The following is a 25,493-nucleotide window of genomic DNA, read 5'->3' on the forward strand; positions in this document are numbered from 1 at the left end:
AATTGGTATGTTATGTATGTCCTATTGCTGTTTTAAATTTTCAGCTTACCTAATTATTTATCTATCTATCCACACACCCACACCCACACCCACACCCAAAAAAACCCCCACAATATTTTATATTTACATTATTTTATGTATGTTTTTATTACATTGTAAATCACTTTGGGATGCCTCATGGGATGCAATTTATGGGTGAGACATTATTATTATTATTATTATTATTATTATTAGGACATCAGGAAGTCATTCCACAATCAAAAGTCCTGCTCCCCCAGTGATTGATTATGATTTTTGAAAAGAAAAGAAAAAAGATGAACGCCTAACAAAATATATTTCCACAGTTTCACTTGTAAAGAAAAGGGAAATCGATTCAAATAAGAAGAAACAGAATTCAAACTTTCTTATCTCCCTCTGGAGTTTTACATTTAATGTGTATGTAATATTTAGATTTACATATGCATACAATTGCGATCATCAGCATGTAATGTTGCACTTCAGCATGCATGATCCATGATTGTGAAGCTCTTAATACTACATTGTACCAATTTAAATGTAGCACCATTCCTACAAAGAAACATGGCATTCTATGATAGTGTATGCATTAGTAACTTAAACTGCAGTCTGGTTGCAGGGGGTTGTGCCTCAAAATGCAGCATTTCATAAGGGAAGCATTAATACGTTATTAGTCAGAAGACAGTGTGCTGTTAGTACACTGCACAAAGTGTGTATACAAGCAGAAACAAATCTGACACTAAAGAATTTGTGCTGATGTGAACAGTGGCGTAGCGTGGGTTGTCAGCACCCGGGGCAAGGCAAGTAATTTGCGCCCCCTAACCCTGAGTGAGCCAGGTAGGGGCAGAGAGCTGCGAGTGCGAGCGCGCGCCCCCAGATGTTGTGCCCGGTGCGGCCGGCCCCCCTGCAACCCCATGCTATGCCACTGGATGTGAACACCTGGAGGGGAGGGAGTTGTGAAATGGGACTTCACTGTGCTCTAAAGTGGTAATTTGTGCGCACCCTAAATCTAGAAACTGACCACATGACTGCAACCTCAAGCCTATATTTTACTTCTTTGTTTGTCCTCACTCCCCACCCCGTGACTTGCTTTGTATGATATCTTGCTTGACCAAGAGTTCTGCAGCACTCCAAAGCCTGCAACTCTTTAGTGGCATGTTGCTTGGCCCTAATAAAGGTATTGCCCGATTGAGGACATTAAAGGAAAAGGTGCTGTTTTGTTTTTAAATCCCTATGCACTCAAAAGCATATACATATATATGCATGCTCACACCCTGGAATTAGCAGATAAGAAATAAACACTAGATCAGGGGCTCCCAAACCTTTTTGGGCCACAGCCCCCTTGGTTCCATAAACTCATCCCCATGGCCTTCTAATTTATAAAAAGCATTATTCAGAATAGCAGTCTGCACCACCCACTAAGGAAGATAATAACGCAATAAATTTCAAAACGGCAACAATTAATTTCAGTGGTAAAGCTGAATGTATTTCCAAATATGTTGTTCTTATTTCAAGCCATACCAATTATTGATAATGTTAAGTGTTTTAAAGAATGGCAGAAAGCATTGTCTAAATTTATCTGGCAGGGGGGTAAACCCGGAATTAAATATACTGGTAAGTTACTAACAGATACTAAAGAAAGAAGGGGATTATCCCTGCCAGACCTGAAGATATATTTTGAAGCTGGAGCTTTCTGCTGGATAAAGGAATGGATTCAATTAGACAATGTTGATGTGTTGATTCTGGAGGGATTTGACAATGTATTTGGTTGGCATGCATATCTATGGTACGACAAGATAAAGGCCCACAAAGGTTTTAAAAATCATGTAGTTAGAAAATCTCTATATAATGTTTGGATAAGATACAAAGATCTCTTAGAAGGAAAACACCCAGGTAGCTTTCACCAATGGAAGCTAAGGCCCAGAAAAAACTAAATATGGAGACTAAATGGTTGAAATATGCTGATTTATTGTTGGAAGATAATGAAGGATTTAAATTGAAAATATTTGATCAAATTAAAGATAAACTGGATGGTTGGTTACAATATTACCAGATCAATGAGTTGTATAAGCTTGATAAGAAAAATGGTTTTGCAACGGAAAAAACCAAATTGGAAACAGAGTTGTTAGATACGGATGTTAAAAAATCTATCTAAAATGTATAATTTGCTGTTGGATTGGCATACAAAGGATGAACAAGTCAAATCTGTTATGATAGATTGGGCAAGAGACGTGGGATACAATATAATGTTGGAAGATTGGGAAAGGTTGTGGAAGAAAGGGGTTAAGTTCACGGCATGTACGGTACTAAAAGAAAATATTATGAAAATGATGTATAGGTGGTACTTAAACCTGGTAAAACTAGCAAAGATTTATCATACCTGTTACCATATGTGATGGACGTGTCCTAAGGTTAAGGACTTCTGGGAAAAGATTTATAATGAGTTAAAATGTTGAAATATACATTTGTAAAGAAACCAGAAGCCTTTTTACTTGGAATAATAGGATTGGAATTGCCCAAAAAAGATGTTAGGTCATTTTTGTATGCCACTACAGCGGCAAGACTGCTATTAGCAGAAAATTGGAAATCTCAAGAAAAACCAACGGTAGAAGAATGGCAGATGAAGATGTTGGAGTTTCTGGAGCTGGCTGACCTGACTGGAAGAATTCGTGAACAGAAAGAGGAATACCAAGAATACTGGATGAAAGTTAAAGACTATGATATTGTAATAAAAGATAATTGAGAAGGTTCTTGAAAGTACTAAACAGGCCTAAGATAACAATAAGAATGTGGAGGACTTCCGGGTTAGCGCCAACATCTAATGGCGGATTCCCTCCGATCTCCGGAGGGAATCGGCTCAGTAGGGATCGGGTTCTACCGCGCCGGCGACGCGGGGACCCTTAAAAACCACAGGTGTGGTTGCCTGTGGACGTGGTGACTCGGCGGGCACCATCAGCGCCCCCCCGACCCTTAAAGGAGCCTTTTTAAAGGCTGTGGAACGGGGGACGGGGAGCGGCGCGGTGCTGAGAGTCTTCTGCTTCCCCTGCTGAGTGAAGCTGCATGCCATGGATGGAGAGAGCTGACTTTTTCCTTCAAACATTCGGACTAAAAGTAACAACCCATGAGTAATACGGAAATCGGATTTTAAAGAAAATTACTTTTTAAATTCGATACGAACGGGGGAGGGGTAAAAAGGAAGTCTGTCCCCCCCCCACCTTGTAGATATTTGAAAGCAAAGACCGGATAACTAAAGTCGGGAGAAACATCTTTTCCTTTTTGGAAGAAAAATTAATATTTTCGCGATTGGACTGTACAATTGATTTTGCTGGAGGATAAGAACTGGCTTAGGCTAAAGTACAACCCCCCCGGGACCCGGGAGTGATCTGTGTGGGAGCCTGCTGAAAAAATACAGACTTTGACAGCTGTCAAACTAGCTGTCAAAGTTGGGAAATAAAAGGAAACGCTGTTTCTGGTGACTCTGCTGGCTAGATTTTCTTTTAAATTTGGATACAAATCGTCAGGAGTAAAGGAAAATAAGTTACATTTGGACTATTGGAGTGAAATTGGAAAGATACTAAGTAAACAGAGTCCCCCTAGAGGGGACTTTTGTGATACTGCAAGAAATGGCTCTAAGTGGAAAAATACTTGATGAGCTGAATAGGACTTTTTATCTCCTGGGAAAGCTCCACGACCAGAGTGATATCTTAGCAACAACAAAAACAGCATTGAATGATACTGTCAACAATCTTATGGGAACAGGAAGAGACTTGATACAAGTTTTTGTCTCTGAACCAAAAGTCTTGGAAGGTGGAATAGAGGCAGCTACAGCTGAGGAAATGAACTTATACAAATCCCAAGAGACACATGAGGATTCGCCGGAAACTGAAGGTGAAGCCACAAGGCTGCAGAAGATTAAGTTTGACCAGAGGCCTGGTAGCATAAATTTGTTCAAGATGGAAATTGGAGCTCTAGGGCCATATAGATTCAAAGGATTTAAGAAACAGAAACAGAACTTGAGCTCCACTTCTAAATACAGAGGCCTGCTGGTAAGAAAAATGGACATTATGGTGACAGGGCTTCTTCGAGAGTCGATGTTGAAAACAAAGGACTGTCAAAAAGACCGGCAGAGAGAAACTAAGAGAGGGCTAAAAGCCTCAGGCGTTTGGGACACAGGCTAGAACAGATGTACTGATGGACATTGGTTTAGGGACCACAATCGGGAAAGGGATGGGGGGATATGGGAATCCAAAGGGTGTTAAAATATAATTTGTTTAGATCTTGTTCATATGTTTATTTTTTGTAACTTTCATGGGGAAGGTGGGAAAATCGCGGAAGGGAGATTTGGGTCGACTTTAGGAAAAAGGTTTAAAATTAACTTAAATTTGGGTTTTTTATAAGATATAAGATTTTAAGTAAGTATTTGTTGAGCGGACAAAAATGAAATTATAATACAGAATGGGGAGGTGAGAGGAGGTCGGGGAAATAAGGTTTAAGAAAGAAAGGGATTGGAATTATACCTGTTTTGTTTGTGTGTGTATGTTTTTCATGTGGGTTTGTGTTTATGTCTTTATAATTGGAAACTTTAATAAATATTATATTAAAAAAAAATAAGATAACAATAAGAATGTGGTATATTAATATGGATTTAAGACAATAAGAAAAGAGTTGAATATAGTCAATTGAAGGAACTAATTATCTAGAAAGATGTTTGGGAGAACTGTTACAAGGTTATATAATGAAATTCAGTTAGGGAGGATTTGAGGAAATCACTTAACTATGGAAATGAAAATGAAAATAAGAAAGAATATGTTTTTTTCCTTTTTTAGTATTGTAATGTGTTTTGTTTTATATGTTATATTTGTCATAAATGTGGAAAACTAGTAAAATTTTGGGGAATTTTTTTCCCCATATTTGTTCAAAATCCAATAGTCATTTACACCTCCAGGGCCACCCCCACTTGTGTAATCCCTTCACCACAACCCGGGGTGGCTAACTGCCCACTTTGAGAACCATGGCACAGAGCTTTCCAAACCATGTGTCGTGACACATTTGTGTGACGGCTGCAGTGTGTAGGTATGTCACGTGAATGCTCCCCTCGCTAACCTCTGGTTTGCTAGTAGAACTAAATTACTGTGTCATGAAATGATGCGTGTCTCAAAAGTGTGTGACCAACATGAAAAGTTTGGAAAGCTCTGCCGTGGCAATAGATTATTCCCCCCCCCCTTTCCCAGGCAGAAGCCAAGTAGCTCAACACTATAGTTGTTCCTAGGTTGCCACTAGGACAGTTAAAGAGACAATTGCTCCTTTTCACAGCCTCAGCTTCCTCTCTGCAATGGTGCTGAAGATCTGTGGAGTCAAGGGCATGTAACATTCTTCAGAGTCATCGAGGAAGAAGAGGGGGTCACTGATGACAGCAGGGTCAAATCCTTCCTTTACCAACTGGCTTTTGATCTGCTTGAAAGTGCCCGTAATCTCCAGGGTGTCCTGCATGGGAAAGAGCAGTGCAGTGAGTAGAGAACAACCAACGACACCCGGCTCCAAGACATTCCTGGAGCAGGCCAAGGGAGTCAGTGTTTTGAGCAGTGGCAGACAGATGTACCAGAACAGGCTCTGAGCTCTGCATGGGGAGCTGGCATCCTAAGCATCACATTAGAGATAACGAGAGTGGATTTCATTCTGTTCATTTACACCCGGTTGCTGAAGGCCAAACAACATGGATCTATGACTCAGGGCTCATCCAGACTTCCTTTTGTGCTGTCTGTCTTTGAGTGTTGTTGTTGTTTTTATCCTGGCACTTTCCCTGGGAAAGCTTGGAGGAAATGACAATCGGGGCTTCCATGCATAGGAGCCAACTCCTAGGGGCCAACGTCCTTCCCTCTCATACAATTCCTGCCCCCCATATTTTATTCAAATTAGCACCCCTGTTTCCATGGATTAATGTTTTCTCTGATTCAGCGGTAAAATACAGGTTTTCCTGGCAGGGGGGAGCCCCCAGAGAAAATAAACAAAAAACCAAAAAACTTATTGGACGCAGAGTTTTAAAGCACAGACCTGTACTTGGAAAGTGTGGCACGAAAGAAAGTCCGGATGAGACTATGTCTTCTGACTTGGCCTGCCCTGGGTCAGTGCTTGTCTATAGGCAGGGAACGCTTTTTCAGCTGGAGGCTCTCATTCTCTTGGCTGTGTGTGTGTGTGTGCGCGCGTGTGCGTGTGCATGCAGAGCTGGCCATGGATGAGGTCATTCTACACCCTTTCACACTCACACATGCATGCAACACACACACACAACCTTTCCCCTCCCCTTGTTGCTCCTCTGATTAGGAAACAGCCAAAAAGTCAGGAAAGGACACTATAGAGGAATCCGTGCCCCACACTCTCTCACAAACATGCCCATTCATGCACAGGCTCACAAAGACATATTGTACCCAGCCGGCCTCCTCTCCGCATGGTCTTGCCCCCTGGTGCTTCATTGATTGAGAAACAGCTGAGCAAGAAGGTGATGGATGGCTGATGAAGTGTGAGAGGCAGGGAAGGGAAGAATTCCCAGGGTAGGAGGCTGACCTGTGGGGTTTCTCAAGGCAGCAAGCACAGGGAGGAAAGTGACAAGAAGGGATCGTACCTGGATGCGAACGAAGCGAGGTATAGCATAGGCTGGCAGGAAATCCTTGGCGTGCGCATACAGCTTCTGCCCATCAAAGGAGTGCCCCTTCTTAAGGCAGATTGCAGCCATCCCAGTCTTTCCTTCATGGCCTGGAACAAACCAGAAGGGACCGGTTGGCGGTGTGTGTGTGTGGAAAGCCATGTCACATGTAAATGAATGCACCTAGAACAGCTGTGGACTGGCTAGCTAAAAACACTCCAATTCACACAGGCTTACCCTGCCATATGAATGATCCAATTTCTTGTTCTTCTGATCTTTTCCTTTTTCCAAAAAAATTTTGGATTTTCTACATTGACCACTTTGGTTTTTGAGCTAGCTGTGGAGGAAAGCAAGGACCTTTCCTTCACAACCAGCACAGAAATGCAGCACTGCCTCCAGATTGTCACATCCCCACACGGTACATTGAAAACAACTTCGGTAGAGCATGAGACTCTTCATCTCAGAGCTGTGGGTTCGAGCCCCACGTTGGGCAAAAGCTTCCTGCGTTGCAGGAGGTCGGACTAGATGACTCTCGTGTTCCCTTCCAACTCTACAATTTGTTGATTCTATGATTCCTCCCCCTCCCAAGAATCCCGGGAACTACAATTCCTGGAAGCCCTAACAGATTGCATTTCCCAGGATTCCTTGAGGAAGCCATGTGCTTTAAGTGTGCGTTAAATGTTTTGTTTGTTTCATTTCTATCCCACCTTTCCTCTAAGAAGCTCAAGGCGGTGAACAAGCTTCACCTCCTCCCCATTTTATCCTCACAACAACCCTTTGAGGTAAGTGAGGCTGAGAGTGAGAGACTGGCCCAAGGTCACTTCAGTGAGCTTCATGACTGAGTGGGGATTTGAACCCTGGTCTCCCAGCTCCTAGTCCAGCATTCTAGCCACTACACCACACGGACTCTTTAAACATAGGCTTCTTTAAATGTATGTTGTGGGTGTGACCACTATCTTGCAAGAGTAGTCTGGGGATATCCACCTACCAGCCTTTCACAAATCGGTTCACAGAATCCAAATGACCCAATGCTGCAGCCGTTCATGAGAGACTGAACCTTGTTGCTGGTGAGCGGATAATCTTGCCATATATTTGGATGCTAAATGTGACAGCAGAAAGACGGGTTTTGATCCAATGGAATTTCAGACCCACCTGGCACTGGTACCCCATAGACACTGACTTCCTGGATGAATCTCAGTGGTGCCAGGATGTTCTCCACTTCTCTAGTGGCCACGTTTTCCCCTTTCCAGCTGCATGGACAAAACAGATTATTCCCAGATGGGTTTGGTAAAATTGAACATCCCTCATTTCATTCATAATCAGGAATTTTGTCATTGGCGCAAGAAAGGAGGCCAGTTTGTGGTTCCTTGGTGTTTTCAAATGCTGCGTCCTCGCCTGCTTATATACCGTAAGTTGTGCTGTGTTGGTTTGATATAGTGGTTGTTTTGGGGGCCCTCCAAACACCCTTTTAACTGTATACATACTTTGTGCTCATGACGGTATCAGGGCAGTTATGCATGCTCCCTCTTTCAATACTGTTTGTGCCTTCAAAAGTTTCAGGGCGGACACAGGGCTTTGTTCCCAGCTGTTAAAGCTGCTTCCTGCTTCTAATCCAGTAACCTTTAATGCCACAAATGCTTGGCAGAGTGCAGTTTTTGCTGGATCCCTTCCAGGTGATGCATTAACATCGGGGAAGCATCGCAGAACAACTCATAAAGCAAAATGATGTGCGGATGGTCCAGTATAAATCCACCACTAATGCGCTATTATTACACCAATGGCATTGTGCAGAATATATCTATGAAGAAACACTGTTCTAGAGGGGCCCTTACTGTATTATCGCCTTGTAACGCACCCTGGGATCTTCCTTATTTAAGTGCATCTTCCTTTCCTGCTATTTATTTAGAATAGCCCAGGCGACTAACAACAGTATCAAAACAACCAACCCTAAAATACAATGAACAAGCATCTAAAAAAACCAATGAACGATCAGTAGAAAGAGCAAAAGTACGTAGATCCAGTCATATTCATTGAAGCAGTGACTAACCATTGACAAAGGATGGGCTAGATATTTTGTTATCAGTAATGAGATAAAATTACTTATTAGTATTTGGATACTGGTTTTACGGTAATCATTCAGAGTTCTTCACTTACAAGATCTTGTTGCGATCCTTACGGTGACAATAGGGAGCCTGTGGCCTTCCAGATCTGGCTGGACTTCAACTCCCATTAACCTCAACCAGCGTGGCCAGTGGTCAGGGAAGATGGGAACTGTAGTACAGCAATCCCTGCAGGATTACAGGTTTCCCATCCCCCCCTTGCAACAACATCTATAAGATAAGTGAGCCTTATTATACCCAAATTACACCTCAGTGGTGAGATTTGAACTAGATGCTTCATGACACTCTGAGCCACTGTCCTATACTAGCTCTTAGGTGTTTGCCAGCATTTGTGAATGCTACCTATGCTAATGAAACACTGGTGCTGACTGCCTGTTCTACATTTGTCATAATATAAGCCGCAAAACCTGTGTGGCGGGACTCACCGGAAAGTATCTCCTACCCGGTCCTTGAAATATAGAAAGCCTTCTTGGTCTTCCATCAGAAGGTCGCCGCTATTGAAGTAGCAGTCTCCTTTGGTGAAAACATCCCGGAGAATCTTCTTCTCCGACTTCTGTCGGTCTCCTGCGTAGCCAGAGAACGGGGCAAGCCCAGTGATTTTGGCCACAAGCAAGCCTGTCTCACCTGGGAAAAGAAAAGGGAATGAAGCTGAATCAACTAATATTCATCCTCCAACAAAGAACCACGGGCAAGACGACTGGGTGCTTCCGGTGGGAGTCAGCCAATGCTACTGGGGACCAGCCTTCCTACCGTACTCCTTGCTGCCACTGACATCTGCCACTGCTGGCATCTCTAGCAGCTGTCAGAATGCACAGCAAGGGAGCACATGCGAGTGACTCTGCTTTAGGACACTGTTTCCTCAAGCATTCGTCCCTAAATCGGGTGAAGCACATCGCCACACCTGATTGCTGCAGAATATACTGATTTGGCAGGATGCTGGCCTCAGTTGGGCCACCCTGTGAAATCCCTGAGCAGTAGATTCAAGACAGGCCAGAAACTCATTATGTTACAAAAAATTACTTTCCAAAATGCGAATATTAGGGGAAATCCCACATGATCATGTGTACAATAGAAGAAACAAATTTTTGTGCGGCTTTAAAAAAATATTTTTTTAAAAAATATATATATTAAAAAAATATAATAAAAATTAGCTGATATAGAATCCTATTTTCAGGTAGGATTCAATCACATACCAACAAATTCAGTCTGTGGAATTATAGGAGGTCTTGTGCAACAAACCTTCTTCCCCCAAATATTGAACTTTTTGCACAAAGGAATGGAATGGGGGAAATGGACTAGAAAGTGAAGATTTAAGCTTGCTTTGATGCAATGTCATCTAACGTCCCTGCAAATAAATCAGGATGAATTAAATAACCAATGACATCTAATCTCCCGGCAAACAAAACTGGATGAATGCTCATTAAACAGGAAGCAACCTAAGACTGGAGAAATAAGAAACTGAAGTTGAAACTGACAGATGCATCCATCCCTTCTGGTGCCCCTGAGGGGATGGATGAAGACTCTTCACATTTAACACAAAGCAGGAGTAGCTCACACTTCCTCTTTCGATGATTCTTCTTCTGTTCTATGTGTGAAGAAGGGACTCTGCCATCTTTCTTGCTGGGAGAGATGTGAGCAATTTCCACAGTCTAGAGGCCATGAACAGTACCTTCTTATGAGTTAGGACTCTGACAATACAAAGCCCAGTTCCTCTCTGAATGCCAACTTTATTGGCTTACCTGGGGTCACCGGGATGCAATGTCCGTTCTTGTCTCTCACAGGCTCATCCTTGTCAACGTCATATTTGATGAATTCGTACTTTGCCAGTTTCTGAGGTGGGACAAGCAGGAAATGGAAACATGATCAAACAAGGCTGAAATTCAAGGCTACATATGGACTGGAATATATTTTATGAATGACCCAAGGGAACAGGGAGCTTATCACTACTACTACTACTACTACTAATAATAATAATAATATACTGCTAATTCTTTTTTTAAAAAAAAATAAATCAGTTTACAACAATTGTACATAAAACCATAGAAGACAAACCATAGAACTTATCTAGGAAGCACAACAATACCTGAAGCCCTAAAGGTCTCTGCGAGGTAGGTTGGACTGAGAAACAGCAGCTGAGCCAAGCTCATCTTTGTAGCTGAGCAGAGATTTGAGTCTGGCTTCCTTGATCTAAACCAGGTATTGAGAACCTTTGGTCCTCCAAGTGTCACTGAATGAACTGCAGCCATCACCCCTGGCCATTGACCATGCTTGCCAGGGCTGATGGGAGTTGTACTTCATCAACATCTGGAGAGCCAAAGGTCCCTCAACCCTGGTCTAAATCCAGAACATTGCTGCTCTACCTCACTGGTTAGTGTACTCCTGGTAGCAGCTGAAGCTCAGGGGCAGAGAACATCTTTTTTGCCTGCATTGCCTCATTCGAGTTTAATGATGTGCTGTTGTTGGGGGGCAAAGCCCAAAGTGGATGGGCGCAAATCCAGATATACACATGCCCAAATGCCTCACCAGACATGCTTCCTTGCGGAGTTCTGAGAAAAGGGTTTCCCTTTCTCAGCACACAGTAAGGAAATGCAGCAAGGTGCCACTGGAGCTGCTTCTTTGTCTGTTGGCAGTGTGGCTTGGCAGCCATGCCCCTCTTTGCCACTGATTTGTTGAGTGGACGAGATCAGGCTTGAACCTCAGCAGGAACAGCTGGGCAGTGGGCAACCTGCGGAGGCTGCACTATGCCAACAAACTATCTTTCCAAGTCTTACATTTTTGCTTGGGGGTTGTCGACAAAATTCTTGGTACCTTTCCCTGTACTTTCCCCTGCTGTGGGCTTTTATCTTGCTTCACCTTCATGTTGCATTCTCTCTACTGCTTTCTAGCTGTCTGAGAGGAGAGGTGGTCAGTCCTGACATGCCCTGTGAATAGAGTGCAGCAGGAATAACAAGTTCTGGATTGTGTGCAGCAAGACTTGGGCCACATCCACTCCATATATTTCAAGAGAGGGACGTGGGTGGCACTGTGGCCTAAGCCACTGAGCCTCTTGGGCTTGCGATCGGAAAGTTGGCAGTTTGAATCTGCACGAAGGGGTGAGCTCCCATTGCTCTGTCGCAGCTTCTGCCAACCTAGCAGTTTGAAAGCATAGCAGTACGAGTAGATAAATAGGTACCACTGTGGTGGGAGGGTAAACTGCATTTCCCTGTGCACTGGCACTCATCTGTGTGCCAGTAGTGGTTTAGTCGTGCTGACCACATGACCCGGAAAGCTGTCTGCAGCCGAAACAGCTTCTCCCTCAGTCTGGAAAGCGAGGTGAGTGCTGCACCCCATAGTCACCTTTGATTGGACTTAACCATCCAGGGGTTAGATAAGATCTAGATAAGAATGTATATCTAGATAAGAATGTATATCTAAACAGCGTTTCAGGTAGCCATGGGTTTGCCGAGATATTCTAGTTTAGTTCTCATTACCTTGTAGAGGAAGTGGGACCTTCCCACAGCTCCGACTTTTCCTGTGGTGTTAAAAAACCCGACGTGCCCCTCTGTCGCTCCATAGATCTCATAGATTTGGATGGATCCAAATCGGTGCAGGAACTCCTCCCAGACGTCCGCACGCATACCGTTGCCTATTGCCATTCGCACACAGTGGTCTCGGTCGCTGTCTGTCTGCAAAGCAGCATGTCAGAGGGGTTGCTGCTGAACTAAATAAACTTTGCTAATATTTATTATTATACATTTCTATGCCACCTTTATCTTCCAAGGATCTCAAGGTGATGGACATGGTTCTCTTCCTCCCCATTTAATCTTCACAACAACCCCGTGGAATAGGTTAGGCTAAGAGATCGTGACTGGCTCAAGATCACCCAGTTAGCTTCATGGCTGAGTGAGGATTCGAACCCCCGTCTCCCAGGTCATAGTCCAACACTCTAACAATGACGCCACACTGACCAGTGCCGGCTTCCTGTCCTCCTGATAACAAACATGTCAGGTTTGTGAATGGCTTCCTAGGAAGGCTCTTTGGAAACTTCACCTGGTTCAGACTGCAGCTGAGGGGCTGTTATTTAAACAGTATGCCATAAGAATAGCCTTGAATCAGGGCAGTGGCCCACCTGGTACAACACCTAAACGGCCTCGGTCCAGTATATCTGAAGGAGCGTCTCCACCCCCATCGTTCTATCCGGACACTGAGGTCCAGCGCCGAGGGCCTTCTGGTGGCTCCCTCACTGTGAGAAGCCAAGTTACAGGGAACCAGGCAGAGGGCCTTCTCGGTAGTGGCACCCGCCCTGTGGAATGCCCTTCCACCAGATGTCAAAGAGAACAACAACTACCAGACTTTTAGAAGACATCTGAAGGCAGCCCTGTTTAGGGAAGCTTTTAATGTTTGATGCACTACTGTATTTTAATATTTTGTTGGAAGCCACCCAGAGTGGCTGGGGAGGCCCAGCCAGATGGGCGGGGTATAAATAATAAATTATTATTATGATTATGATGATTATTATCTTGATCTGTTAGATACCTGTGGGAAGCTAACAAGCAGCAAGAGAATGCAACAGCAGAATTTGCCTACCCAAGTTGGCGGCCTTCACTGGCTCTTGCAGGAACAAATCTCACAATTTACGTGCTGTGCCACAGATAGAAGGCAACCAATGTCACCAAAGGTTTCCAAACCATGGTTTCCAATTCTGGTTCTCAGGTAGCTGCAAGGGCCCATGGGCCTTCTTTTAAAAACCAAGCAAAAGAAACTGACAGGGCCATAAACTACCCTGGAAATTGATGCAGCTTCTGGAGCATTTGAGGTGTTTGTTTGTTTGTTTTTTGGAGATGGGATGGCATTCACCAGGGGCATTGCTGCCTAGAAAAGGATGAAGATATTTTAAAGTTAAATAATAATAATAAAATGAGTGCCTGCAACTGTGTACCTGCTTCACAAGCTGTTCCTCGGCAATAAAATGGATTTTAAAAAAACAATGAGAAAAGAAGATGCCTGCTCTCCAGGTGGTCATTTGCGAGCTCCCTGGGCTGTGTGGGGCTCTTGACTTTGACCTCTAGCTGCAGCCCCCATCTATATTTTTGGATTCAGCTGTGAATCCAAATGGACAATCCATCTGAATTCTTGGCAACATTTTTGCCACAACAACAAAACTGGCCTCTCTCGCCAACGATTACCTTTTTCACATTACACAGGTAGCGCATCATTTCTCCCACATACAGGATCAGGGAAACACGATATCGTCTGCAGTCCTTCCAGAACTCAGAAACGGAGAACTTAGGTCTCAAGACACACGTAGACCCTTGTGGGAATAAAGAGAGAGAGTGGCTTAGGTGTGGCCTTGTTGTGAGAATTGGTATAGGCAGATGCAGTTCTAAGTGCCATGCATTATATTATTGCAATGTAAGTCATATGTTGGGCTGCCTCTGGAAAGTGTTTGGAAACTTCAGCTGGAGCAAAATGCAGCAGCTAAGGGATTTGCTCTAAATGTGCAGTGAACCCTCACAGATACAGAAGCCTCCTTGCTTCTTGAGCCAGACAGCAACTGAAACAGGGCTGGAGGATTTCATTAAGGAGGCTGGGAACTGTAGCTCTGTCAGGGGTGAACTACAGTTCTCATGATTCTTTGGCGCAGGGGAGCAGTGCGCTTTAAAATCATGTTATGTACACAGCCTGAATATGTTTGACTTTCACATGTAGGTTTCCTGGTCTGCTTCTTCCCATGGGTAGATGAAAGAAAGTTCAGAATTAAAAGGTTTTCTTGTGTGTGTGTTTCTTGTGGCTGATTAGCTGCTCTCCCTGTGCAAAGGTCAGAGGGGGCAGGGTTTCTGTTGAGGCAGGTGATTAGCTGTGGGAGGAGCTTATCAGAGCTTGCAGGGGAGCGGTTTGATCCATCTCTTAGATTTAGCTTGCAGGGGAGCGGTTTGATCCATCTCTTAGATTTAGGGGAGCTAGTCTCAAACGTTTGTTGGGGATACCTAGGGTTTTTTTTGGGGGGGGGGAGTTATTTGACCTGTCTGCATGCTTCTTATGATGGAGGAGCGCTGTAGGCACCCCCAACAACGCGTTCTCAAGATGGAGAGTGAGGGAACAGCTGCAGCCGCCTGCAGTTCCTGCACAATGTTTGCCATCTTGCCAAAGGTTGCAGGCAGCTTTACCTGCAGCAATTGCATGTTGATTGCCCTCTTAAAAGACAAAGTCCAGCAACTGGAGGAACGTGTAGCTACGCTCCAAAGAATTAGAGAGCTGGAGCTCTTCTTGGAAGCAACAGAGCACACCGTCTCCACCAAGGAGGAGACAGGGGACTCCCCTGAGAAGGAGGCTAGTTCACCAACACAGGAGCCAGATATATGGAGAAACGTGACTCAAAGAAGTAGGAAGCCCAGGGTTCACTCTGATTGTTTAGAAATACACAATCGCTTTGAGGTCCTCTCCCCTAGCATGGAAGACGAAGAGCAGACTCCATTTGAGGATCTCTTCCTCATTACAGTCAATCAGGTATATGAAGACGAGCAGCAAAGTCAGTCCTCAGGGAATGTGCAGGCGACCTTGGAACGGACAGCTCATGGAAGAACCCCGACCAGACCTAAGAGGAGGCGTGTAGTGGTGATAGGGGATTCCCTACTGAGGGGAACAGAAGCAGTGATCTGTGGGCCTGACAAGATGTCTTGGGAAGTGTGCTGTCTCCCCGGGGCTAAGATCCAAGATGTAACTGAACGACTGCAAGGAATCATAAAACCCACTGACAAATACCCCTTCCTCTTGGTTCATGTGGGAACCAATGACACTGCAAGCAATAGCCTCCAGAAGATCAAAAGAGACTATGAGGCTCTGGGCAGGAAATTGAAGCAATTAAATGCACAAATTGTCATCTCATCTGTCCTCCCAGTTGAACGATGTGGCCCAGGGAGAGAGAGAAAAATAGTGGAAGTGAACAGCTGGCTTCGCAAATGGTGTAAACAGGAACGGTTTGGATTCTTAGATCATGGACTGCAGTTTCTTGAAGATGGACTTCTGGCAAGCGATGGGCTGCACCTCACAACGGTTGGGAGGAATGTTTTTGCCAAAAATCTCAGAAACCTCATCAGGAGGGCTTTAAACTGACTAATGTGGGGGAGGGAGACAGTGCTCCTGAAGGTAGGAGTCTATCAATTGATGAAGATGATCATCCAAATGTCATAGACCAAATGGAGCAAACAGCACGCAGACCTAGTGGTGGGAGGAAAAAATCCTTAAATAAGAGACACGGGGGAATGATTAATGGACTTCAATGTCTGTACACTAATGCACAAAGCATGGGAAATAAACAAGATGAGCTTGAGCTCTTGGTACAGCAAACTAAATATGACATAATAGGCATCACTGAAACCTGGTGGGATAAGTCCCATGACTGGAATGTAATAATGGAGGGATACAATCTATTTCAGAGAAACAGACCAGACAAGAAAGGAGGAGGAGTGGTGTTATATGTCAGGGGTGTGTATACCTGTGAAGAGATCCAAGATTTAGAACCTCAAAGCCAAAGTGAGAGCATTCGGGTCAAAATTAAGGGAGAGAAGAATAACAGGGACCTCACTGTGGGAGTTTACTATAGATCCCCAAGCCAAACGGAGGACATAGATGATGCCTTCCTGGAATAGATGGCCAAGCATGCAAAAGGAAGGGAGATAGTAGTAATGGGGGGCTTCAATTACCCGGATATTTGCTGGATGTCAAACTCAGCCAAGAGCATAAGGTCAAACAGATTTCTCACTAGCCTTGCAGAAAACTTCGTTGTCCAGAAAGTGGGAGAAACAACAAGAGGAACAGCCATTTTAGATCTGGTCCTAACCAATGTTGATGACCTGGTTAGTGGGGTAGAAGTGGAAGGATCATTAGGCGCGAGTGATCATGCTCTTCTGAAGTTTACTATACAGCGGAAAGGAGCAGCCAAGCATACTAGGACTCAATTTCTTGACTTTAAGAAAGCCAACTTCATAAAACTTTGGGAAGTGCTGGGTGAGATCCCATGGACAGTAATACTAAAAGGAAAGGGAGTTCATGATGGCTGGGAGTTTGTTAAGAGGGAGATAGTAAAAGCACAACTTCAGGCAATACCAATGAGACGGAAAAATGGAAGGTGCCTAAAGAAGCCAGGGTGGCTACCTAAAGAACTTTTAACTGAGTTAAGATTAAAAAAGGATGTGTACAAAAAATGGAAAAGGGGGGAAACCACCAAAGAGGAATTCAAACAAATAGCCAGGACGTGTAGACACAAAGTCAGAAAAGCTAAAGCACAGAATGAACTCAGGCTTGCTAGAGAGGTTAAAAGCAACAAAAAAGGCTTTTATGGGTATGTTCGTAGCAAAAGGAAGAACAAAGAAACAGTGGGGTCACTCAGAGGAGAAGATGGTGAAATGCAAACAGGGGACACAGAAAGGGCTGAACTCCTCAATGCCTTCTTTGCCTCAGTCTTTTCCGATAAAGAAAACAATGCCCGACCTGAAGAATTTGGAGCAAATGATTCAGCAGAGGAAACACAGCCCAGAATAACTAAGGAGATAGTACAAGAATACTTGGCTAGTTTAGATGTATTCAAGTCTCCAGGGCCAGATGAACTGCATCCAAGAGTATTAAAAGAACTGGCAGATGTGATCTCAGAACCACTGGCAGTCATCTTTGAGAATTCCTGGTGAACAGGCGAAGTCCTGGCAGACTGGAGGAGGGCAAATGTTGTCCCTATTTTTAAAAAGGGGGAAAGAGAGGACCCAAATAATTACCGCCCAGTCAGTCTGACATCAATACCAGGGAAGATTCTGGAGCAGATCATTAAGCAAACAGTCTGTGAGCACCTAGAAAGGAATACTGTGATCACCAATAGTCAGTGTCAGGGAACTGCCATCGGAGCTCAGGGTGGTGGAGAGGCTCTCGGATGCTGGGAGACCCTCGGATGCTGAGGAGGGAACCAGCAGGGGGAGAGGGAGAGCTTCCGCTGAAGAAGGAGGGGAGGAGGAGTCAGCGTCGGAGGGGAGGCTTGACAACCATATGTCAGGAGTGCTCTGATGGTGTTTCCTGCTTGGCAGGGGGTTGGACTCGATGGCCCTTGTGGTCTCTTCCAACTCTATGATTCTATGATTCTATGATTCTATGATTCTATGAAATGGCGGCAGGTGTTTTCAATGTATATAGTGCAAATATGTGGTGAGGAAGGATCCTATGTGGAGAGAGGTTGTGTTGTGTAGTGGTTAGAGCATCAGACTAGGACCCGGGAGACCAGGGCTCTGGTTCCCACTCGCCCTGAAGATCACTGGGCGATCTTGGGCCAGTCTCTCAGTCTAACCTGAGAGTACATCTGCACTCATGGATGTGTATATGTCTATGCACTTATCAACCCATCTCTGGCTATCACTCTCTTGCAGAGGAGGCGTGTGAGTGGACATTCCATTCATACCAGCTTCCAGGCATCCTCCAACCCCAACTAAGAGTGCAACTGAGTGGTACAGCGGGAGCGAGACGCTTCAAGCGAGTCCAGTGGTGAGAGCTCAGGACCTCCCCTTGGAACGCCCACTCTGCGCAGAAAGCTGTCGCGCAGGGAATCAAGGAGGAGACTTTCTGTCAAAGAACTTTTATGTTGGAAGAAATTCAGGAAACGCCCACTGACGGATTCTGCAGGTGATTAAGGCAGTCACGCACTTGTGGCTGTCCGGTTAGGGAGAGTTTAAAACCAACTACAAAACTGGGAGCGTTTTAGCGCTTACGCACAAGCAACCCCTTATCCCATTACAGTCAGCATGGATTTCTGAAAAATAAGTCATGTCAGACTAACCTGATCTCGTTTTTTGACAGAATTACAAGCCTGGTAGATGAAGGGAACGCAGTGGATGTAGCCTACCTTGATTTCAGCAAGGCATTTGACAAGGTGCCCCGTGATATTCTTGTAAAGAAGCTGGTAAAATTTGGACTTAACTATGCTACCACTCAGTGGATTTGTAACTGGCTGACTGACCGAATCCAAAGGGTGCTCATCAATGGTTCCTCTTCATCCTGGAGAAGAGTGACTAGTGGGGTGCCCCAGGGTTCTGTCTTGGGCCCGGTCTTATTCAACATCTTTATCAACGACTTGGATGATGGACTCAAGGGCATCCTGATCAAATTTGCAGATGACACCAAACTGGGAGGGGTGGCTAACACCCCAGAGGACAGGATCACACTTCAAAACGACCTTGACAGATTAGAGAACTGGGCCAAAACAAACAAGATAATTTTAACAGGGAGAAATGTAAAGTATTGCACTTGGGCAAAAAAAAATAAAAAATGAGAGGCACAAATACAAGATGGGTGACACCTGGCTTGAGAGCAGTACATGTGAAAAGAATCTAGGAGTCTTGGTTGACCGCAAACTTGACATGAGCCAACAGTGTGACGCGGCAGCTAAAAAAGCCAATGCAATTCTGGGCTGCATCAATAGGAGTATAGCATCTAGATCAAGGGAAGTAATAGTGCCACTGTATTCTGCTCTGGTCAGACCTCACCTGGAGTACTGTGTCCAGTTCTGGGCACCACAGTTCAAGAAGGACACTGACTGGAACGTGTCCAGAGGAGGGCAACCAAAATGGTCAAAGGCCTGGAAACGATGCCTTATGAGGAACGGCTAAGGGAGATGGGCATGTTCAGCCTGGAGAAGAGGAGGTTAATGGGTGATATGATAGCCATGTTCAAATATATAAAAGGATGTCACATAGAGGAGGGAGAAAGGTTGTTTTCTGCTGCTCCAGAGAAGCGGACACGGAGCAATGGATCCAAACTACAAGAAAGAAGATTCCACCTAAACATTAGGAAGAACTTCCTGACAGTAAGAGCTGTTCGACAGTGGAATTTGCTGCCAAGGAGTGTGGTGGAGTCTCCTTCTTTGGAGGTCTTTAAGCAGAGGCTTGACAACCATATGTCAGGAGTGCTCTGATGGTGTTTCCTGCTTGGCAGGGGGTTGGACTCGATGGCCCTTGTGGTCTCTTCCAACTCTATGATTCTATGATTCTATGATTCTATGATTCTATGAAATGGCGGCAGGTGTTTTCAATGTATATAGTGCAAATATGTGGTGAGGAAGGATCCTATGTGGAGAGAGGTTGTGTTGTGTAGTGGTTAGAGCATCAGACTAGGACCCGGGAGACCAGGGCTCTGGTTCCCACTCGCCCTGAAGATCACTGGGCGATCTTGGGCCAGTCTCTCAGTCTAACCTGAGAGTACATCTGCACTCATGGATGTGTATATGTCTATGCACTTATCAACCCATCTCTGGCTATCACTCTCTTGCAGAGGAGGCGTGTGAGTGGACATTCCATACATACCAGCTTCCAGGCATCCTCCAACCCCAACTAAGAGTGCAACTGAGTGGTACAGCGGGAGCGAGATGTAGACGATGTCCTTGGGGCGGGCCCCAAGGTGGCCTGATACGTTGGATGTTATCAGCATCTTCCTCTGGGAAATGATAGCAGCTTTCGGTAGCCCTTGAGGAAAAAGAGAAGGGCTCATTTACCAACCACAAATGACTCCGTCCAGTGGGAAAGCGTAACATGCTGGGATCCCAATACATTCCTTCCCATGTTGACAGATTCTAGGAGCCACAGGTGAGAGCTGAGTGCAAGATGGGGACCAAAGGTGGGACAAACTACCCCAGAAGGAGCAAACAGATTCTCCATCAAAGGCACTAAGGTAAAGGTAAAGGGACCCCTGACCATTAGGTCCAGTCGTGGCCGACTCTGGGGTTGCGGCACTCATTTCACTTTATTGGCCGAGGGAGCCGGCATACAGCTTCCGGGTCATGTGGCCAGCATGACTAAGCCGCTTCTGGCGAACCAGAGCAGCGCACGGAAACGCCGTTTACCTTCCCGCCGGAGCAGTACCTATTTATCTACTTGCACTTTGACGTGCTTTCAAACTGCTAGGTTGGCAGGAGCTGAGACTGAGCAAGGGGAGCTCACCCCATCGTGGGGATTCGAACTGCTGACCTTCTGATCAGCAAGTCCTAGGCTGTGTGGTTTAACCCACAGCACCACCCGCGTCCCTTATCAAAGGCACTACCCCTCCCTTAATGTCCCCATACACAAGTAGGGCAGGTAGAAGGAAGATGGGATTTCCAGACATAATTGCCCCCCTCACCCATCACTGTGACCTTTTCCCTCCTCACCTGTAGTCCCAGAGGTGAAAATATACAGGGATGTAGATTGAGCAGTTACGTTGGCTCTGAAGGAAATGGGCACAGGCTCAGCAGAGCTGGATTGGATCTGCCCCAGCAAAGCTTCCACGCCCTCGGTTGGGGAGTCTTCGCTCAGGAAGAAAACTTGGACACCTTCATTCTTTAGAGCAGGAAGGACATCCTCAATTGCATCCTTGAAATCTTCAAGAGAGCATGAAAAGAGGTGAGAATTTTTTATTGACGCTTACTTCCTAACCTTAGGCACGGATATCTTCAAATACAGGCAACTCCCCATTTACGCATGTTCAATATGCATGCAACCGTATATACACACATTGCGTCAAATCCGGACGTGACCCAAAATTGTCACAAAAATATCACAAAAGAAGCGGAATGGGGTGTTTGCAGGCTTTCCCAGTTGTGTTTTCAATGGTGTTCTCCTGCATTTATCCTGATTTTCTTGTTACGTGTTTTAACATTTTCCCATTAACCATTCCCTAATTCATTCCACACTTTCCAATGTTTTTCTCCATCGCTTTCCAAGCTGCAAAAAGCGTGAATCTTTTTTAAAGTTGATTCGTTGCACTTTGCGAACAGTGCCCTTTAACCCACTTTAACTGTGCAAACTTAAAAGTTCCAGTATGTTCTTGAATCCCTCCCCCCAGATATTGATGGACTGGAGGTGCCCTTTGTCTTCTTGGCTAGGTCTCCTTTCCTAAATGTCAATGACTTCTGTAACCGTTCAGCGGAAAACTGTATTGAAAGGCAGGGGCACGTTAGTTTCTCACAAAAGAAATGAGAATAGTGCCTGTATAGTGCCTGGCCTCATATCTCAGGTTCTACAAATGCTCAAAACTTACTTTTTATTGTTAAATGAAAACATGGACTCTTGGGATTATGGTTCATCCACAGGATAACTGCTTCTCCTTGCCTCTTACCCCTTCCCGACATCCATGACAGCTTCCATAATCTCTGATCAGTGGCCATGCTGTCTGGGGCAGATGGGATTTGGAGTCCAGAACATCTGTAGGCCAGAGCTCCCCCAGCCCTGAGGTATAGCCATGTACCTAACTGGAGCTGAGAAGCCACTGTGGATCCCTAGTCACCTGGGCAGTCAGTGAACTGGCACAAAAGAGGGAGCTCTGCAAACAGCAGCTGAAGGTTTATCCTCTCTTACCTTTCCTCCACTCTTTCCAGCCATGGCCTGTGCTCTGAAGCTCTGTGTCCAGGTGCCTCCCCACCCCATTTATTTATTTATTTTGCTCTAGAGCGTTTCCTGTGAAAACCTGCTCTTTAGTGCTCCATGGGAGCAAACATCAACCCACAGAAAACCCTGATTGATGCTTGTTCTGATTCAGCTTTAAAGAACAGGTTTTTGCAGGGAAGACTTGGTGGGAATGGGAGTGTGTGGATCAGCCCCAAGTTAGCAAGCCTTTTTGTTTGTTTGTTTTTTGCACAATTTGCAAAATCGAGCAATGTAACCATGCATTTTGTCTGGGACTGCAACATCAAAAGTGAGAGCGGAGAAGAAAGAGAGGATAAAAGGGCCTTACACACTTTATATACCTTTTGCCTCACTCTTTACAGGCTCTGTGTTTGAGCCACACACCACCACCACCACCCCAGATTTTCCTGCAAAAACCTGCTCCTCTTTAAAGCTGAATTCAGATTTCCCCTGGATTGACGTTGGCTCAGATTGAGCACTGAAGAGCAAGTTTTCACAGAGAAAACCCTGGAGCAAAAAGAAGGGCACTCGGACAAGAAGCTTTAAATCACCAACCATGCCTGGAAAGAGCCGAGGAAAGGTAAGTGTGGACAAGCCCTTAGTTGCAATCTCTTCTGGATCCAGCCCAAGAAATGTTCCTGCAAGAAGAAGAGCTGCAAATGGTGCTCCCCACTGAAAACTGGCCAAGTTTTTGGGGCACCCGAGGCAGCATATTCTACACAAACCCCTTTCCCTGGAAGCAGAAATACGATTTAAACAAATTTAACTATTCACTCCCTTTCATGACACTCAAAAGCAGCTGTCTGGGGCTGCTGCCAGGATTCCTTGCCCAGAGGAGAGCAGTGGTCAAACTGGCCTAACTGTGCAGTCCAGACATGCTTTCATTTCCCCCTGAGGTGCCGCTATTTCCCACTAGCCAACAGTCACCATCACCTGGAGTTGTCAGTAGCACTTTGGCCTTGCAGGAGCTGAGGGCATGCAAGAGAGACTGGGCTTGGATGTTATAGTTGATACACGCCATGACACTACCAATCTTCTCCAGTCCCATCCAGACCCAGAGATAGGCAGGGACGTTCTTGAGGAAAACAGCCACCGTTTCCCCTTCTTTCAGCCCCACGTGGTCCCGCAGCACTCTGGCCAGCTGACTGCTACGCCTGTCGATATCTCGGTAGGAATAGGTTTCGTCTCCAAAGAGGACCAGGGGCTTCTCTGGGTGCTTCTGGACTTTGGCCAAGAAGAAGTCCAGTAAGGTGATGGGAGGTTTGCGTCTGAGACACCTGTGGCATTTATATCCTGTATGTAGGATGCGAAAGAAGGAGACCACGTCCTGCCAAAAATAGGGGCTGTAAAATTTCCCCAGGTGGTAGAGAAGGATCAAGATCCCTGACACAACCACGCTCACATCAAGCATGGCTGGGGTCTGGCTTCAGAAGACCCAAGCTCCTGGAATCTACAGGCACCCACTGCCTCTTGCAGGCTCTGTCTGAGAGCTGCTGAACGGAAGGCAGAAAAGCAACGAGGAACATTAAATGAGATTGAATTTAGACTCTCCCCTCCCACCAGTTCCCACAAGTTGATAGGAGGGAACGCTTGACTGTCAGTCTGCAGACAGTTAATTTGCATGGACTGAGTTGTCTTTGGCTCACAGCACAGGGTTGGTGGCACACACAGCTCCTCTGACTTACGATTAGTGATTATATTTCCTCTCGGATGAAGGCAGGGCTTTATTTCAGCTGGAACTCACCGGATCTCAGTTCCAGCACCTCTCAGGTGGGCTCCATTGCCATTCTAAGAGGACGAGGGAGAGTTCTGACAACTCTTTTTCTATAAAAATAGCACTAGATGAGGACATTGGTGCTGCCCACGTGTGCAGTTATGGTAAAACACTCTTCTGTTTGGATACGGCAGAGGCGCCATCTTCTCAAGACAATTGAGCAGGCCCAACACAATGTCCCAATGTCAAGCGCACATCACGTGATGTCCTGATGATGTTCAAGGAGCCAGGGAGTGAAGCCAAGCACCCTCTGAAGATTGAGGGGCCTGGCCCCCTCCCAAAAATATTGGGGGGGGGGAGCGGCGCCAAAACTGCTTCATCCCCTAGGAGTTGCAGCGCCTCGTGTATGGTATGCTTACAAGAGCTCAGAGTTCCAAAATGTGGGTTGATGGAGAGAAAATCAAATGGACTCTCCACAGACATTTATGCGTTTATTTCATTTTTTGTCCCACCCTTGGTACCCGTGAAGGTCAGTAAGTTAGCAAAGATGGCTGCCTCTCATTTTATACTCCAAATAAGCTTGGGAAGCAGGGAAGGAGCAGCTGAGGGGCTGGGAACCTCTGGTGTTGTCAGGAACTGGGCAGAGGAGGAATAGTGGAGACCGCCTCCCCAGCCTGACCCTTCCAGAGAAGAAGTTCAGAATTAAAACAGGGGGTTGAGGGAGGCAGCAGCTCAGAGGCACATGAGGGGGAAAGCTGGGAAATCATGGGGCAGCCAGAACAACACCCAGCTGAAACGTCATCAGAAGGCATTCCAGACCCTCCATCTCTCAGAATCCGGTGAGCTTTAAAAGTAGGATAGCAAAGAGCTCAAAGACAGAGGGCATGTAGCAGCACCCGTAGAGAAGACAATGAGAATGACGAATGAGGAAGTGGGAGAGATGGGGGGGCGGGCAGAGATTCACTCAGGACAATGCCATTATCCAAGAGGCTGGGCTCTATAGCCTCTCTCTGCTGTAAAGATTGAAATAAAAAAAGAACGGTAAGAAACTTTCCCTTGTCTTTGTACTTTCCTGGGCAACCAGCCAGGAGCCGCTGACAGCATCCTGACATATGTGCAGGCCAAATGCTGCCCTCTGTGAACATTGCATATATGTACATCTGGTTATGGCTAGGTCAAGGGCTGTAGTGCAGTGGCAGAGCCTTACATACAGAAGGCCTCAGGTTTAATCCCCAGAATCTCCAGATATACGGCTGTGAGAGACACCTGCCCAAAACCCTGGACAGCTCCTGCAGTCTGTGTATGGTAGGCAATACTGAGCTAGATGGACCAGTTGTCTGATTTGGTATAAAGCAGCTTCGTATCTGCTCCTTGCAAGCTCCAGCTCAGTGCAGCAGCCCCAGCTACAGCTCCTGTCATATGTACACCCCCTGAAAAAAATCATCCAGTCCCCTTTCAGTATATTCCTTCATCCCCCTGCCCTGTCTTCCTAAAGCCCTCCAGCCTACGTTTTTACACCCATCCTATATCTATCTTGCTCTATCTACCGATGACTGGGTGTGGCTGAAATCCTCTGTGCACTGACTCAGAAGAATGCTCTGAGATGACAGTGGCCT

The 25,493-nt window shown here is 45.5% G+C and overlaps 1 protein-coding gene and 1 long non-coding RNA gene across 2 annotated transcripts; both read right to left on the reverse strand.

The window, feature by feature from the left end:
* Positions 1 to 400: 400 nt before the first annotated feature.
* Positions 401 to 2,802, reverse strand: LOC307200235. Its single transcript, XR_013832348.1, has 2 exons — positions 942 to 2,802; positions 401 to 768 (listed from the first exon to the last, which is right to left on the reverse strand). It is a non-coding gene; the product is annotated as an uncharacterized lncRNA (long non-coding RNA).
* A 2,040-nt stretch (positions 2,803 to 4,842) lies between these two features.
* LOC307200123 (long-chain fatty acid transport protein 2-like) lies at positions 4,843 to 23,688 on the reverse strand. Its single transcript, XM_079948511.1, has 10 exons — positions 23,097 to 23,688; positions 20,930 to 21,139; positions 20,091 to 20,249; positions 13,941 to 14,065; positions 12,246 to 12,440; positions 10,515 to 10,605; positions 9,201 to 9,399; positions 7,808 to 7,905; positions 6,635 to 6,765; positions 4,843 to 5,499 (listed from the first exon to the last, which is right to left on the reverse strand). The coding sequence occupies exons 1-10, from the start codon at positions 23,572 to 23,574 to the stop codon at positions 5,323 to 5,325; spliced, it is 1,863 nt and encodes a 620-aa protein (XP_079804637.1). The 5' UTR covers positions 23,575 to 23,688; the 3' UTR covers positions 4,843 to 5,322.
* Positions 23,689 to 25,493: the final 1,805 nt, after the last annotated feature.

This window comes from Podarcis cretensis (genome assembly GCF_951804945.1).
Source record: "Podarcis cretensis genome assembly, chromosome: 13".
In the NCBI taxonomy this organism is placed as follows: Eukaryota; Metazoa; Chordata; class Lepidosauria; order Squamata; family Lacertidae; genus Podarcis; species Podarcis cretensis.

What these genes read in the sequence shown, in the direction of transcription:
- LOC307200123 (XM_079948511.1), bottom strand. Translation starts at nt 23,574, where the DNA reads ATGCTTGATGTGAGCGTGGTTGTGTCAGGGATCTTGATCCTTCTCTAC. An exon ending in TTTCACCTCTGGGACTACAG is followed by an intron (nt 20,250 to 20,929) that starts GTGAGGAGGGAA and finishes TTTTTCCTCAAG; the next exon opens with GGCTACCGAAAGCTGCTATC. An exon ending in CGGGTAGGAGATACTTTCCG is followed by an intron (nt 7,906 to 9,200) that starts GTGAGTCCCGCC and finishes TTGTCCATGCAG; the next exon opens with CTGGAAAGGGGAAAACGTGG.